The 18,014-nt window shown below is 34.5% G+C and overlaps 1 protein-coding gene and 1 long non-coding RNA gene across 9 annotated transcripts in view; both read right to left on the reverse strand.

Moving 5' to 3' along the window:
* Positions 1-437: 437 nt before the first annotated feature.
* Positions 438-3,511, reverse strand: LOC135227152 (uncharacterized). The gene is made up of 2 exons (XR_010317351.1): positions 3,010-3,511; positions 438-2,958 (listed from the first exon to the last, which is right to left on the reverse strand). It is a non-coding gene; the product is annotated as an uncharacterized LOC135227152 (long non-coding RNA).
* A 1,906-nt stretch (positions 3,512-5,417) lies between these two features.
* LOC135227106 (signal peptide peptidase-like 2B) overlaps positions 5,418-18,014 on the reverse strand; it is a 77,182-nt gene continuing 64,585 nt past the window's right edge. For 3 of the 8 annotated variants that reach the window (XM_064267019.1, XM_064267010.1, XM_064267002.1), the window contains 2 exons: positions 11,396-11,470; positions 6,710-6,844 (listed from right to left, as the gene is read on the reverse strand). In XM_064267019.1, coding sequence (XP_064123089.1) covers positions 11,444-11,470 — 27 coding nt within the window. In that variant the 3' untranslated portion in view covers positions 6,710-6,844; positions 11,396-11,443. Of the gene's footprint in view, positions 6,845-11,395; positions 11,471-11,505; positions 11,891-18,014 lie in introns of those variants that run through there. The other 5 variants (XM_064266994.1, XM_064266986.1, XM_064266978.1 and 2 more) reach the window with 3 other exon arrangements.

Genomic DNA, 18,014 nt, shown 5'->3' on the forward strand with positions numbered 1-18,014 from the left:
TATGATGAGAAAGCGAGCAATTTAAAAGAAGTCTCCTTTTTTAAACTAAGCAGAAAAACGGTAAAAACAATTCCGCATCTCTGTGACGTCATTTCTTTCAAAACGTTGACAGAAAATGTTGGTAATCCGTCTTAGCACCCCCAATTTCTCTCTTATAAGTCTACTTATAAGTCTCTCTGGTACGTCTACTTTCAAATACAGAGGGCAGGTCAACATCTCATGGACTCTAGACGTTTTGGAAAAGAGGGAGGGAGGAGGTGCTTTGCCAAATTCTATCAAAATCCGTGTGATAAAACATCAGTAAAGCTTAAAATTAAGCCTCTCAACCTAAGCTTTACTTTTCGCAAAAAGCAATACACTTATAAGTCTTCAGAAGTGGTGGCATTATTCTTCACTGTCCGTCAACACACGAGGAGTGGAGAAATGAAAATCCAGGATTTTATCAAAATATCTATTTTTTTTTAATCTCAAGTACACAAAAGACTCACCACATCATCACTGCATTAGAAAAGAAACCGAAGGCATCAGGGTTCGAATGACAATAGAAGATCAAATAAAATAAGAGAACATCTGTACTACACATGACACACCACCATTACTTATACAAAATAATATATTCACATTTCCCAAGCCCACTGCAAGTTCTCAAGCTCTTTACAAAACCAACTGATACGATATATAGTTACAATAACTACAGGTCCTAACAAATACGTTATTGTCTTGTCAAAGCTTCTATGGGGGGAAAAATACTTGAAAATAAATGTGTAAAATGTGTTTATTTTATTGAGCTGAAGCCATCTGGATTAAGTTCTTTAAGCATCTCAAACTGAACATCACTTTCCAATCTTGAAAAGACTTTTCATATTTCCACTAAAATACAAGATACATATCATCTAAAAATAATTATAAAACAGTCACCTTACACTGAATCTATCCATCTAAGCAATGTGACTATAGTAGATTCTCATTAACCGTGCATCTGATGTTAGGCCAGTCCCTCACGAAGTTCCTGATTGGCTGTAGATAAGCCAATCACAGGGCTGTAAACCCTCAGTGTCTCGAGAGTGTTCATATAGGCAGGATGTATACGTTCCGCTTCTCCTGAGGTATAAGTCTTTCAAAAGTATCCCTCAGGAGAGGTGGAACATACATACATCCTGCCTATGTGAACTCTCTCGAGAGACTGAGAGTTTCCAGCCCTGTGATTGGCTTATCAACAGCCAATTAGGAGCGTCGCAGGGGACTGGCCTAGTCATCACATGCACGGTTAATGGGAATCTATTATAGTCACTGAGAGTTTCTAGCCCTGTGATTGGCTTATCAGGAGCGTCGTAAGGGACTGGCCTAGACATCAGATGAACCCTGATTTTTTAACTCCAGCCAAAAAATACAAATCGATGGGTAATTAACCATCAGTACAACATATCACAAAAAAATAAAAACAAAATAAAAACAAAAGACCAACAATGTACATCTGAAAGTGTACTACACCATCCACGTACACTCCAACAACACCCCAAATATGCAATGATGCAATGCTACACTGATGCCCGTGCAATGCGTGATGAAAGAGAAAGAATCTGAGAAAATCATGTACTATAAATGACGAAATGTGATTTTGCTGACGAATGTACTATAGGCGTAAAATTACGATGTCACTGAAAATAAAAAATGCGTTTCACTCTCAAACGTTTCTGGTCACAAACACCTGCTGATATCATAAAGTGATTGCTCAAACAAACACACACACACACAAACATACACACACACACACTAAATACAAACGTATTGTTCTAATCTGCATTGCTTTCTCTAAGACAAATTACATGCTCTTTCTTTCTTCTTTTTTATCTACTTTGGAAGGTTAATAAAAATTCTAGTTAAGACACAGTGAATAAGTTTAAAAATACTGATGAAAATCTAGCCTGAACTCTGTAGCTGGCCAGAGCTGTAGAACTACGGAATTTGTTGAATAAAAAGACTTGGCAGTTTCCTAAAAAATAGTTCAACATCACCCCCAAAAAGTGGTTTTAACATCCTCAACATCCCTAGCTATTAAAACATCAAAGTACTACAGAGGGTCTTTTGATTTTGTAATAGGCAGTTTTCTGACAATGTTCCCAGTCCACCAGTCAGAGAGATGAACTGATTAAACTGGTATATAAAAGGGAATATACTTAATTGACATTTCACTTCAGGGATATGTTGTCATGAAGCTAAATTTTCAATCTAGTTTGGCAGAACCACTGTTTTTATATTCAATGTCCACTACTTGACTCAGAAAGTTCATATACCAAGTTCCAAGCTTCCTAGAAAGACAATAAAAATCGAAAAATTGTGTCAAATCTCGACCCACTAAAGGACATTGCCCCAAGATGAAGATTTCCTTGAAAAAGTGATAAAACCCCCACAAAATGTTTGGAAAAAAAGGGACAATACAAGACCAAATTTTGTGTAAAATCCTAATCCACTAAGAACACTATTATAAGCTTCAAATGATGAAAAAACAATAAACCAAAAATTTGTTTACAATCGTGACCTATTCAATAATTTATACCAATTGTTAAATTTGAATAAAAACGGTAAAATCCAAAACTTGTGTTTAAAATCTTCACCCACTAAGAACATTATTAAAAAAAACTGAGTAAGATCCTGACCCACTCAAAAACTTGCACCAGATCTAAAATTTACTAGAAAAACAAAACAATAAAGAAAACTCCAAATTTTGAGTAAATCTTGACCGAAGACCACAAAGAGGAATTCCTTTAAGTGCAAAAGCATAACCTGGACTCTGTCTGTGAGCAAATTCAGCAACCTTGAAGAATACCACTCTTGCCCACCTAGAATACAATCGATATTCTATAACTTCACTTATAAGACCCTTTTCCTGAAGACAAAACCTCAGGGACAATGTGGCAGATAAAAACTCCATAGGGTCGCATTATATAATCATAATTCCTTCCTCTATGGAAAGTCCTCTAGGATAAATTAGAAAAGAGATGAACTCACAAATAACTTGTTTGAGAATGCAGAGCAATTGCTGTATAATCCATTCTACGTTTACGTACCAAATATACTGTACAGCTACTAAACTTAGGTGTATAAAATAAAACGGTACAAAAGAATAAATTAGAAAAAAACTTACTGCCTACGGACCAAACCAGATGGTAATCATACAATTGGTGAAGCTAAAACGAAGTACTCCAAGTGGCGGCGACCATGAACGTTGCACGCCCCCCCCCCCACCTCCTCATTTGCAACGCAAACTTTGCAAAGTGGTTTTTGAAGTTTTGTGCTGCTCTTGTCTGAATTGCAAACTCAATAGAGTGATTCGCGTCCTTGCGAAAATGAGAGGGTTTTATATATATATATACATATATATAGTATTCCCCATATTCGTGGGGGATGTGTACCAGAACCCCCGGCGAATAGCTGAATCCGCAAATATATGTTCCAGAGAGAAATCAGCGAATACGTGAGTCCACGAATATGGGGGGTTCACAGTATATATATATATATATATATATATATATATATATATATATATATATATATATATATGTATATGTATATGTATATATATATATATTATATATATATATATATATATATATATATATATACTTATATATATATATATATATATATATATATATATATATATATATATATATATATATATATATATACATATTCTAAATTCTCTACACTTACAGGAGGAAATCACTAGTTATGTCACTACTATCAAAAACCCTGCGCCAACTACAGTTTTAAAAGTACAAAAAAAAAAAAAAAAAAAAAAAAAAAAAAAAAAAAAAAAAACCTAACCTAACTCTTTATAACAGGTTTTATATATTAGTGCCAAGAATTCACTTTCTCTCCTAAAAGGGAAAATTAACTCCGTCTGTAATTCTTTCAATGGTAAACAATCGACGTTTGTTCTTTTGATTTGACAGCCACTGGACAGAGCTGTATTCTGAGCTGAAGACTTCTTATGTAATTATAAAGGCCTTTGGCATTCCATTAAAGAGAGAGAGAGAGAGAGAGAGAGAGAGAGAGAGAATACAACCAATCAGTGATCCCTGATTCGGGTCCTAGTTTGTCTCCACAAGCCGTTGTACAGAGGCAATCCAGTACCACCCGTTTATCTACGTCTTCTCGCAATAATAATAATAATAATAATAATAATAATAATAATAATAATAATAATAATAATAATAATAATAATAACTTGGCAACGGCTACAGAAGAAAGAGACCTCAATAAGGAAACAGAAGGAATGCTAACAGTAGCACAAGATGAGCCCCTTAGATCCAGATATGTCCAAAGAACAACAGATGGAAATAACGTCTCACCGATAAGCAGGAAGTACAAAAAGAGGCGTGATTCAGTAGCAAAAGGCCTCCACTGGAGCCTGTGCAAGACACACCAGCTAGCTTGCAGTAATAAGTAGTTCGAAAACCAACCTGAGGGTGAGAGAGAAAACGATCTGACAAAGATCCTCTGGGACTATGGTATCAGAACAGATAGGGGGATACGCGCCAATAGACCAGGCGTGACGTTGACTGACAAAGTCAAGAAGAAAGTAACACTCACTGATGTCGCAATACCATGGGACACCAGAGTAGAAGAGAAAGCGAGAGAAAAGTTTGATAAGTATCAAGACCTGACACTAGAAACGAGAAGGATATGGGATACGCCAGTGGAAATTGTACCCATAATCATAAGATCACGAGACACGATCCAAAGATCCCTGAAAAGGAACCTGGAAAAACTTGATGTCGAAGTAGCTCCAGGACTCATGCAGAAGAGTGTGCTCCTGGAAACAGGGCATACAGTGAGAAAAGTGATGGACTCCTAAGGACGCAGGAGCCAACCCGGAACCCCCCACACTATAAAAACCACCCAGTCGAGTAGGATGACTGTGATAGAACACCCATCCCCACAACCACCCCTCCAAAAAAAAAAAAATAATAAAAAAATGTAAAAATAATAAATTTCAGTTAAGTAATGAAGAATAATTTCTCCAGCACTAAATAAAATCTGATATCAACAAGTTTACTTCAAAAACGTATAGAGAGAGAGAGAGAGAGAGAGAGAGAGAAATAAACGCAGGTTTTAATACAAAAAACAGAACTCGTAATAACTAACCACTATATCAACCTAAAAACCTGTTTTGAGAAAGAAAAAATGAAATAGGTTCCCTTATCCTAAAAGTTAAGTGCAAATTAAACAAGAAAATAAAGCCCTTATTTCTTATAAGACTAGATATACATATACATCTATATGTATATATATATATATATTATAAGCTAATATTAATGAAGGCAATATGTTTCAAGAGAGAAATCACGTTTAATTTGTGTAGATATGCAGGAGTACACGAGGAGAAAAAAAAAAAAAAAAAAAAAAAAAAAAAAAAAAAAAAAAAAAGTGTTCTGGAACCGGCATTTTATACAATCCGTGTATACTCCTATGTATGCATACACACCTACATGTATATGTATAAATACAAATATATTTATATTAGTACATATATATATATATGTATATACTTAAAATTAAATTGTATACAGGTATGCATATAACGTATAAACCACCGTTATTGATCATACAACCAAACTGCGCATTATTTTTTCATGATGGTAAATATATACACAAATTTGTATATGCATGTGCATATATACACATTCCGTATAATATACAAATACATTCTTGTATAATATCCGTGTATATTCCTGCTGAGAAAAGGCTTGCTTTGAAATACATTAGTACTTATCTCTAAATATACAGAGAGAGAGAGAGAGAGAGAGAGAGAGAGAGAGAGAGAGAGAGAGAGAGAGAGAGTATACCAGGGGTGGGAAGACTTTCCAGTGCACGGGCCGCATTAAAAAATTCACTAATTTATTTGAAATAGACAAAATAAAAGGCTTTTTAAGGGAAAATTTAATTAATTTTTATTACTTAATAATACTTCAAAGTACTGAAGAAGATTCACATGACCTGCTTTTATTTAAGACACAAAGTAACTCACTTGGAAATTATGTATTTTAAAGTAGGAACTTCACATGAGACATTAAAAAAAAAACAATGGTTTTTATTATTAAAATATTATAAAGTAGAACAATGTATTTATTTGATAAACAAAGTAACCCTGTTTAAACTTAAAGAAAAAAATCATTAATTCATATTTCAAAGTAGAAACTTCAAATAAAAACAAATTAAAAAAACCAAGTACCTAAATTTAAAAGAAAAAAAAAAATTATATCATAGGGCAGAAACTTCAAATAAAAACACAATCGTCTGAAAACAAAGTAACTCAAATTAAAGAAGAATAAAAAAAAACAATGTTGAATGATATCTCAAAGTAGAGGAACTTCACATGAACCACGTTTATTTGCAAAAACAAAGTAACGTCAGCAACCCTTTCAACTTTGCTATAATTTGGCAGACCGTAGTTTTGCCCACAGCTGGGAGAGAGAGAGAGGAGAGAGAGAGAGAGAGAGAGAGAGAGAGAGAGAGAGAGAGAGAGATTCCCCATCTACACTATATATATATATTTCTACGACTACATTTTTTTGAGATTTAAAATACTTCAAGTTTCTCCTGCCGAGGAAAGAGACTGGGAGTTAGAGAGAGAGAGAGAGAGAGAGAGAGAGAGAGAGAGAGAGAGAGAGAGAGAAATTCTCTTTTTATTCTCTCCCTTTCACTCTCACTGGACGTCCTATGAATAAGCGGCTGTTGTTGCTGTTGTGGATGTTGTTGTATTCGCTGGGTGGCTGATACTGTCGTCGGCAGCGGAGTCGGCTTCGTCGACCTCGCCGTCGGCTTCGTCACTCTCGAACTGCCCAGGGCGTCGAGGATAGACAGAAGGAATATATATATTTATATATACTATGCAGAATAAATCTCCGTTGTGGGATAAACATCATCAGATAAATTTGAAGTAAATTTGGCACGGAATAAATTCAGAATAAATTCATAATACATTTGTCATGGAAAATATAACGAAATATATATCATCGGGTGACTTTGAAGTCAATATGGCACGGAATAAATCCAGAATAAATTGGCCACCGAATAAATTTTCTATACATTTGTCATGGAAAATATATCGAAATACATATCATCGGATAACTTTGAAGTAAATTTGGTACGGAATAAATCTAGAATGAATTAAGAATACATTCGTCATAAAACATATTTGGAATAGAATAAATTTAAGAAAAATTAGGAATAAATTTTAAGTCAATTTGGCACGGAATAAATTCAGAATAAATTTTCCATCGAATAAATTTAGAATACATTCGTCATGGAAAATATTTGGAATGGAATAAACTTTAAGAATGAATTTTGAATAGAATGAACTTGAGGAATAAATTTGTCATGTAATAAGTTTGGAATAGACAAAAAGAATAAATTTGTCATGGAATAAATTAATCACATAAATTTATAATAAGTTTGTTACGGAATAAATTTTTAATAAATCTGTCGTGTACACAAATAATTTTAGAATAAATTTGTCAAGAAAAATATGTGTAATGTAAATAAATTCACAATAACCATTGAGTAAATCATTCTAAATAAATCTTTCATGGCATAAACTTAAAATAAATATAATTTTAGAATAAATTGGTCATGTCATAAATTTTGAATAAATCGGTCATGCATAAATTAAGAATAAATTCGACATTGAATGAATTCCTCATGAACTATAATAAGAGCAAATATACCTTAAAATAAATTTGCCACGTTAATAAATTCAGGATAAGTTTCCCGTGTAAATAAATTTAAGAAATCCGTTATCTCAGCACATTCAGATAAATTTATCATGGAATAAATAGAAAATAAATCTCATCAAATAAATTTAGCATGTAATAAATTCAACACAAATTTGTCAGGGAATAAATTCACAATAAATTTGCTGTGGCATAAATGTAGCGTACATCAGCCATGGAACAAATTTAGGATTAATGTGTCATGGAATATATATATATATATATATATATATATATATATATATATACATATATATATATATATATATATATATATATATATATATGTGTGTGTGTGTGTGTGTGTGTGTGTGTACTTAGATACTTCAAATCACTTATATATTAAGCATCAAACCAATTATTAGTATAACAACATTAAAGATCTACAACTCTACAAAGCATCTCTACAACTTCAGGGAAGAAATATAAATAAAAAAAAACATGAAATAAATACATCATCAACATATACTGAGTTAGATAATCTTTACAAAATACAATGTACATTAAATATTTCTAAAAAATATTTCCTGTAGGATACTTACCACTGACAAAAGATTAACTTAAAACTTCATTCTGATTTTTTTTTCACAAAAAAAAAAAAAAAAAAAAAAAAAAAAAAAAAAAAAAAAAAAAAAAAAACGTGAATTTTTTAATGACTTAACGAGAGTCCTAAAGAGAGGTAAAGAGGATTAGCCCAAGACCCAACCACCACCCTTCAGCTTCTACAGTGCTCCGTGTCAACACATCTAACATCCAACGTTTGTTAAGTGTCTACAACAAATGAAGATTTTAAAAAGCGTCTATATAACATGGAGGCATTTGAAAAGGGACCAAGTAGTTACTAATTACGAAGGTTATAATTAAGGAGAGAAAAAGAGAGAAAAAAAATATTCTTCGTTACGGTTCTGAAACATAAAAACATCATCAAACGTAAATACCTTTCCTTACCATGCGAAGAACGACATGGGAGGGGGGAGGGGGGGGAAGCCTCATTTCCCCAGTGGTTACAATGATAAACATATAATATCTAGTCAGTGTTAAATCTCTTTTGTGTGATGTATTGACTTACACAATATATATATATATATATATATATATATATATATATATATAAAAATATATATATATATATATATATATATATATATAAATATATATGTGTGTGTATACATAATGTAAGCGTAAACATATATACAAATATATACACAATACATACGTGTGTATATAGTTTGTGTATACATAGGTATGTATGCATATATATATTTTTCCACTACCACGTTACAAATACTCACTCATCGAATTATACTAAAAACAAAAATAAAATAAAGTAAACAATTTTTTTCCTCTTTAAGAAAATAGTCAGATCAATAAACGTTCAAGAGGCCTTCCCTTCCAAAATAAATTGAGGAAATCACAATAGTTCCTAAGATAACACAAAATCCTTCTAATTACAACATTCAATATTTGAGCTTCGTCTAATGTGATAAATTCAGCCTAATCACTTATACCAGATACTGACAATATAATAAACCTATTGTGAACTAATATTCGAGGTTGTATTGGCTGTTCTGTATAAGAAATGCCTCGGGTAGACATGTTATATGTCTCTTTTGTATAAGAAATGGCTCAGGTAGACATGGCTATTCCTTAGACATATTATATGTCTCTTTTGTAAACGAAATGCCTCGTGCAGACATGGTTATTGGCCAGACATAATATGTCTCATTCTAAACTGTAAGAAGCCAGTATACAAACGTATGTCTTTCCATGTGTGACTGACTAGGAGTTGAGATAAATTGAGACATGACACTCTACAAATCTCTCTATTTTTCCACTTCGTTTAAGGCCTTTAAAAAAAAAGGAGAGAATAAAATGACAATAAAATAAATCGCAATCTTTTATATTTTTTTATCTCTCACTGAGAAGGAGATTCGAGATTCGTCTGGGCATAAAAGTACGTCTCTTCTCTGTAAACAGATTTATATAATAATAATAATGTTAATAATAATAATACACATTATTATTATAGCTGTTTCAACGGGTTTAAAGTTATATATAGCCTTCTATTTCTTCTGATTATCTCTTTCTTTCAACGGCACGTATCTGGTATACCAGGTTTCCCAAGGACATATTTTAAAACATTACCTGATAAAAAAAAAGATAAGAATAAGAATAGAGACGACTCTATATAAATCAAATAACGTCGAAACAGCAATAAATATTCGATGTTACTGCCCTCAGAGAAGGTCTCCTAACTAATCATTATCATTTTTCAGAAGATTAACCCTATTCATATGAAAAGCCTGTGAATTACGCTATTTAAAAATAGTTACTTGTCTTGATGAAACCAGGTAATGTATTATTGAGTACTTACCAATAACTTTAGATTTTTCAACTGTTTTGACATAAAGACGGGGCTCAATTACTGACAATCTCTTAAAAATTTGAATGAAATGGTTATTTTTCACGAGGTTATTTAAATATATAGTAGGGTAGCTCGTAGCTCGTTACCCTGGTACCCTGTGAATCACGATCTTCCTTGACTCTATCTAATTTAGCGATCAAAATACCTTACACATAATTTCATTTTCATTATCAACTAAAGCATTGCTGTCACAATTGTGAGAGATTCATTTAAAAGCTCGGTTCATATCCAAAAGCATCTACTGTTATTTGCTTTCAACAACGCAACCGCCACCTTGCATGATTCCAGCTCACCAATTTGGAAATCTATCTCAACCCAATAAGCAGTGTGCCTAAGCCCTACTAAGCAATGTATCTGAAACCAGGTAAGCAATGTACCTGAGCCCAGTTAAGCAAGGTACCGGAGCTATGTACCTGGGCCCAGGTAAGTGAGGTATCTAGGCTATGTACCTGAGCCCAGGTAAGCAAGGTACCTGAGCTATGTACCTGGGCCCAGGTAAGCAAGGTACCTGAGCTATGTACCTGGGCCCAGGTAAGCAAGGTACCTGAGCTATGTACCTGGGCCCAGGTGAGCAAGGTACCTGAGCTATGTACCTGGGCCCAGGTAAGCAAGGTACCTGAGCTTATTACCTGGGCCCAGGTTGCAAGGTACCTGCTAATGTACCGGGCCCCGGTAAGCAAGGTCCTGTCTTGATGTGTTGGGCCCAGGTAAGCGAGGTACCTAGGCTATGTACCTCTGCCCAGGTAAGCAAGGTACCTGAGCTATGTGCCTTGGTCCAGGTAAGCAAGGTACCTGAATCCTACTAAGCAATGCACCTGAGCCCAGCTGCACATTGTACTTGAATGTTACTAAACAATGTACCTCAGACCTGGGCCTATTAGGCAATGAACCTAAGCCCTACTAAGCAGTGTAGCTGGGCCCAGTTTTGCATTTCTTGTTTCAGACCCAAAGCCCAAACAAACTACACAGGTTGAAACGTCTCGTCAGGAAGACTTTCAAGGTGAACACCAACGAGAAACATCTATGAGAAGAATTGAAAAAAAAAAACAAGATCAACCCAAAGAAAACACCAGGGAAGGGAGTGAAAGCTTCATCAAACACCATCACCACACCAAAAGAGGGGGGGGGGGGAGAAAGGAAAGATAAAGAAAGACCCAACGATAACACCGTAACACACTCTTCATAATCTTACCTCGGTTACATGGGAAGACATGATTACCGTGAAGGGGACAAGGGTTCGTTAGCAACATTTTCGTAGGAGGGGTTGCTGCAATGACGAATAATACGTGGATACGTAAGGCTGGTGTAGAAGTGTTTTCTATCGATTTCTATACTTCGAGTTACAATTATTGTTAAATTTTGGTGTTATATTTTGGTACAAAACTTGACTTCAATCGCGCAGCCTGATTCCGGCCAATAAGTCGACCGGGACAGGTTCCTCATACATAAGACATATAACCTTTCCTATAATGCCAGGTCCTGACCTGACCAATTCTTACCTACCTAACCTAACTTAGGGCGACATGCCCTGACCTGGCAACGGGGGTTTAAAATAAAGGCAGTAACCTATCCCAGGGATCAGGCTGCGCAACTAATGTCAAGTTTTACTTAAATGGTATTACGTATTATGTTTTTTGACGGTGTGGTGAGTTTGTCACTAATTATTAATTTAAAATGTGAATATCACCTGGAAAAGCAAAATAAAGTAATTAATGCTGTAATAGAAAATTTGAGGACAACATTCGTAGCTTAATAAATAAGTAAACATACTTAAAACATGATAAGGAAAACTTCTCTTTATATACTAAGTAGAAAACAGACTCCAAAAACGGAATTTCCAAATTGGACAGCTAAGTGGGAAGGAAATAAAAAATAAACTTTCAGTACAAGACAGAGCGAACCCCTAACTGCTTTGTACCAGCAAAAGCCAAAGGTGAGTCCACGCTGTATCATAAACACAGGTTGACAACTTGTTCCACACACACATCACAAACATGTTGAATACAATTCAGTGACTTATTGGTGCTCATGACGGTTACTTCGTTTTCCACTCTGTAACGGTTTCCACTCTAAGTTATTTCGACTTGTTTCCAACTTGTCTGGGATATATATGTGACAAGTTGACAACACGTGCTACAGGTATGTTCTACTGTGCTGTGGATGCACCCAATAAAACCACCACCTTGAAAAAAAAAAAAACTGCTTAAAATATTACTCCATCTGGGAATGTCAGGGTACAATAATGACTCGTCAGGCATTGCAAGACGACACGTAAGATTTGTTGTATATACGAGTCGCCAACAAGTCCCCGAACTTTCTAAAATTTGTTTCGAACATGTCGCCTACGTACAAAACTATTCTATCGATAATTATTGACAGAGGAAATACTTATCGCACAAAGCTTTGCCAGATATCAGACGTATGATGAACGTGTAGACCAGACAAGAGAGCATTAAAACAGACATGTAGAGTAGACGTGTACCAAACAAGACGGCATCATACAGACGTGTACCAGACAGGGAACACGAAATTCAGGCTTATATCAAACAAAAGGTGTATCAAAATTATACGTACCAGACAGGGGGAATATCAGACATAATAAGAGAAAAGGGACCGTCGACCAGACGTGTACCAGACAGGGGGACCAAAAGAGAAACGTGTACCGGACAAGAGCGCATTGAACAGACGTGTATCTAACGGGGTGGGGGGTGGGGGGGGGGGGGCAAAAAATATTTGTTCACCAGACGAGAGAGAGCATTAAAACAGAATGCATCAGACATCACAAGTTTCATCTACACCAATCCCCAAGAAGTTATTTCTCTCTCTCTCTCTCTCTCTTCCCTCTCTCTCTCTCTCTCTCTCAAGAGTCGAATCTTCAGTAAATAAACCCTCACACACTACTGTAAACGAAATCAAGGGCCCGATTGTCACTGGAGCGTGTCGAGTCTAATCAGAAGAAAGTGGTAGGAGGAATTTTCTTCCAAGGATCTATCTGTAAAACCTGTCATCCTCTATAAAACTGCATCCAGATGATGGTAGCTATTATCTTCAATAATAATAATAATAATAATGGTTGCAGGTCCACAATAATATAACATGTGAGTATATTTGGGTCTTTAATGGATATTAAAAGCTTTCGAATCTTGTACTAGGTTCATCTTGACTGAAGATGAACCTAGTACAAGGTTCGAAAGCTTTTAATATCCATTAAAGACCATATACTCATATGTTATATTATTGTGGACTTTCAACCATTGTCATCATTTTTGACACGGAAAATTGTGCCCAATAATAATAATGAACCTTACAAAAACTTCTTTCAGTTTTCTTCTGAAGACTGAAAAAAGAAACCCACAAAATTACTGTGTATAACGTGTTTACTTTTAAGTATTTACATTTTATTTTACTCAACACTCGAGTACTTTCAGGTCCTATCTGTGGCCCTTTTTCAAGAGAAGTGTAGTAGGTTGTCACAAGCCTGGGTCAAGGCCCAGCAGTCTTCTTCTTTTGTGGGTTTCTTTTTCAATAATAATGTAGACCCTTTCTAAGCACGAAGTACTGAAGTTTACAGTTGCATTGACCGTATACAGAGCTGTAGTATCTTTTTGAAAGACAAAACTCCAGAAAAACTGTAATCCAGCTGATACAATTATCACCTTCAACGACAACAACAAAAATAATGATAATAATAATGATAATAATGAAACTATTTAAGTTCCAAATAAGCCAATGAAGACTAGACACGACGAAGAAATCGAGGTCACTCGAGTGACTTGGCAGACCACGGTCACTGACGCTGCTCGATACATGTTATCATCATTATCTACCGGGGAGGGGGAGGGGGAGGGGGAGGGGGAGAGGGAGGTGTATGCTAAGTCTATGCAAGATGCAATACAGGAATGAAGAAGGCTCTCTCTGCAGTTTCCCCTCCTGGCTGCCATAATTATATATCCTCAGGAGTGAAAAAGTGCAGCCAAAAAAAAAAAAAAAAAAAAAAAACAAAAAAAAAAAAAAAATGCATATACTGATACAAGCTATTGAATAGAGTTCAGGTGGGTACATTGTCTGACTAGCACAAAAAGTGTCCCGTCAATTAAATAGGGACGTTTTCGTCAATGTATGCAGAATATATACACACACATACGTATATGTATACATATATATATATATATATATATATATATATATACTATATATATATATATATATTTATATATATATATATTATATATATAATATATATATAAATTATTTTGGAACAACAGAAACCAATCACCAGTGTTTTGCTCACACAACAACAACAACAACAACAACAACAACAATAATAATAATAATAATAATAATAATAATAATTAATAATAATAATAATAATAGTAATAATAACAACAACCTATTTAGGTAGAAGACAGGCAAATGCTGTTAAAAAGAATAGCAGAATTAAGCGAGTTGATTTTATATATTGTTAGAAAAATAGAAAAAAAAACAATATATAAAATCAACTCGCTTAATTCTGCCATTCTTTTCAACAACCAATAATAATAATAATAATAGTAATAATAATAATAAAGACTAAACTTCAATGCTAACTTGTAGAATTCACTTGATAAAAAAAGAAGAAACAAGAAGCGAATTTAGACAATTCAACAGATCAATGCTAACTTGTAGAAGGAAGTCTGACACCTATAATCTCCATTTTTCTCTCACTAAAAAAAAAGAAGAAGAAGAAAAAAAAAAAAGGGAATTTAGACAATTTCCTATTCTTCCTAAAATTAAACGTGCAAGCACAAGCAATAATTCCCTGACAAGTGTTAGTAAGATTCCATCTGAATTAGAACATATTAAGTACTATGAATCCATCTGAAGTATATATTGAGAAGTCTAAACCAATCTTGTTGTAGTGTGCACATTTTCCTTCTCGTTTGAGGGGGGGGGGGGGGATGACATTGGTGAGACGGTTTCAAACTTTTGTAAACTTTTCAATAAGCATCAAGCTATAATAATAATAATAATAATAATAATAATAATAATATGAGAAATAAACTTTCCAATAAGCACTTAAGCTAATATAATAATAATAATAATAATAATAATAATAATAATAATAATAATAATAATAATAATAGTCTTCGAAACAGTTAAAGACGAATTCAAATATGAGAAATAAACTTTCCAATAAGCATTAAGCTATAATAATAATAATAATAATAATAATAATAATAATAATAATAATAATAATTCATTCTTGGGCCTATTCACTGACCCCACACATCACATACCAATACCTCATACCCACTCATTGCAAAAGCCATGCCCCAAACTTTTCAATAAGCATCAAGCTAAATAATAATAATAATAATAATAATAATAATAATAATAATAATAATAATATAATAATAATAATAATAATAATATGAGAAATAAACTTTCCATAAGCATTAAAGCTATATAATAATAATAATAATAATAATAATAATAATAATAATATAATAATAATAAGTAATATAATAGTAGTTTCGAAACAGTTAAAGACGAATTCATTATGAGAAATAAATAATAATAATAATAATTCATTCTTGGGCCTATTCACTGACTCACACATCACATACCAATACCTCATACCACTCATTGCAAAAGCCATGCCCCAAACTCTCATAAGGGCGTTACATTTACGTCGACTGTGATGCGAAGAAAGAGAGAGAGAGAGAGAGAGAGAGAGAGAGAGAGAGAGAGAGGATGGATGGGGGAAGGCAATGCAAAAGAATGAAGATGGGAGATCATTGCTTCTGAGATGGGAGGAGGAGGAGGACGGTCAGCTGAGGGAGAAGATGAGAAGGGAGGGAGGGGTGAGGGGGAGTAAATTGGGGGAGGGGAGGGAGGGTGGGTAGGGGAGGGGGAGGGGAGCGGGGGCGGAAGGGGGAGGGGGGGGTGTTAAGAATGGGGAAGCAACATACATCTGCGACTTGAGCCACGTCTGCAACCATTTGTTAAAGATGGCTTCTCAGGATGCCCACAGAGAGAGAGAGAGAGAGAGAGAGAGAGAGAGAGAGAGAGAGACTCTCTCTCTCTCTCTCTCTCTCTCTCTCCCTCTCTGCAGTCATCGTCATCATCTTTCGCGTCTCTGAGTCATTTTCCATTTCGAATTTTTTTCGTGACCTGATTTCGTGACCTAACCTAGTGACCTATTTTTGGAATGGTGTTTAATTTCGTGACCTATTTCTAACTGGCAATTTTTTTGAATGGGGTTTTAATTTTTTTTTAATTCCTCTGACTACCCTTCGTCGAGTTTTACTCAAAAAGGATCTCGTCTGCCTCATGATGCAAAATATTGATTTTTTTTTTCCATCTAAACTGCATCGTCACTAAAAAGACGAATATTAGCTTTGTATATCCAGCGACTGAATATGACCTAGCTCCTAACTTGTATTTTAATGTGACCTAATTATCACATGAAAAGTCGTCCCCTGATTAGTCTTTCCTATTTGTTAAATATAAGCAAAGAATATCTGATAAATTACAAAAAATAATTCATGGAAATTTTATCGACATGCAATGTTATTATCTAAAGAATGTACATTTTTTAATGTGTTTTAAAACCAAACTGTCTAAATTATTATTATTATTATTATTATTATTATTATTATTATTATTATTATTATTAAAAAGTCCACTAATCAATAATGGAATCTTGTTATTATTATTATTATTATTATTATTATTATTATTATTATTATTAATTATTATTATTATAAGTTCATTAATCAATAATGGACTCTCATCTCCTGATCAGATTTTACCATAGTTGAAAAATGAAGCAGTTGTTAAAATTGAATGATACTAACGGCATACATCAACTTTAGCTAAAATGTTAAATCACTCTTGCATGGAAATACAAGCAACCTCTTTTCCTGTGACCTTTCAAAATTACGTTTCAATGTTCCCACAAGTTCCTTCCAAGATATTTACATAATTAAAATGCAAATATATTACGGGATACACAGGTCTGGGCAGATATCATTTACCCCAGAGAAATGAATATTACCAGGTCAGGGCAAATATTATTCATCCCAGAGAAGTGAATATCAAGACTACCTGTATCTTTCATATGGTGTACAGGACTACCTGAATCTGTCTATCCTTTGAGGGACTACCTGAATCTGTCTATCATTTGAGGGACTACCGGAATCTGCCTATCCTTTGAGGGACAACCTGAATCTGTCTATCCTTTGAGGGACTACCTGAATCTGTCTATCCTTTGAGGGACTACCTGAATCTGTCTATCCTTTGAGGGACTACCGGAATCTGTCTATCCTTTGAGGGACTACCTGAATCTGCCTATCCTTTGAGGGACTACCGGAATCTGTCTATCCTTTGAGGGACTACCTGAATCTGCCTATCCTTTGAGGGACTACCGGAATCTGTCTATTATTTGAGGGACTACCTGAATCTGTCTATCCTTTGAGGGACTACCTGAATCTGCCTATCCTTTGAGGGACTACCTGAGTCTGTCTATCCTTTGAGGGACTACCTAAAATTTTCTTTCTAAAAGGTACACTATTGAAAGAGAAAACTACTCCCCCAAAATTAGAGTAGGACTGTATTTTGATTGTCTGGGGTATCTCTCTCTCTCTCTCTCTCGTGTATTGCACGATCTAATACAGTCTCATTACAGCAAACCTGTGCGAAAAAAGCCAATGGTATGATAAAACGAGCTGTAACGAGAGAGAGAGAGAGAGAGAGAGAGAGAGAGAGAGAGAGAGAGAGAGAATGTCTCTTACTGATGAGTCTACCACGCTAAGGGTAGGATGAGGACA

Source organism: Macrobrachium nipponense, chromosome 20, assembly GCF_015104395.2.
Source record: "Macrobrachium nipponense isolate FS-2020 chromosome 20, ASM1510439v2, whole genome shotgun sequence".
Taxonomy (NCBI): Eukaryota; Metazoa; Arthropoda; class Malacostraca; order Decapoda; family Palaemonidae; genus Macrobrachium; species Macrobrachium nipponense.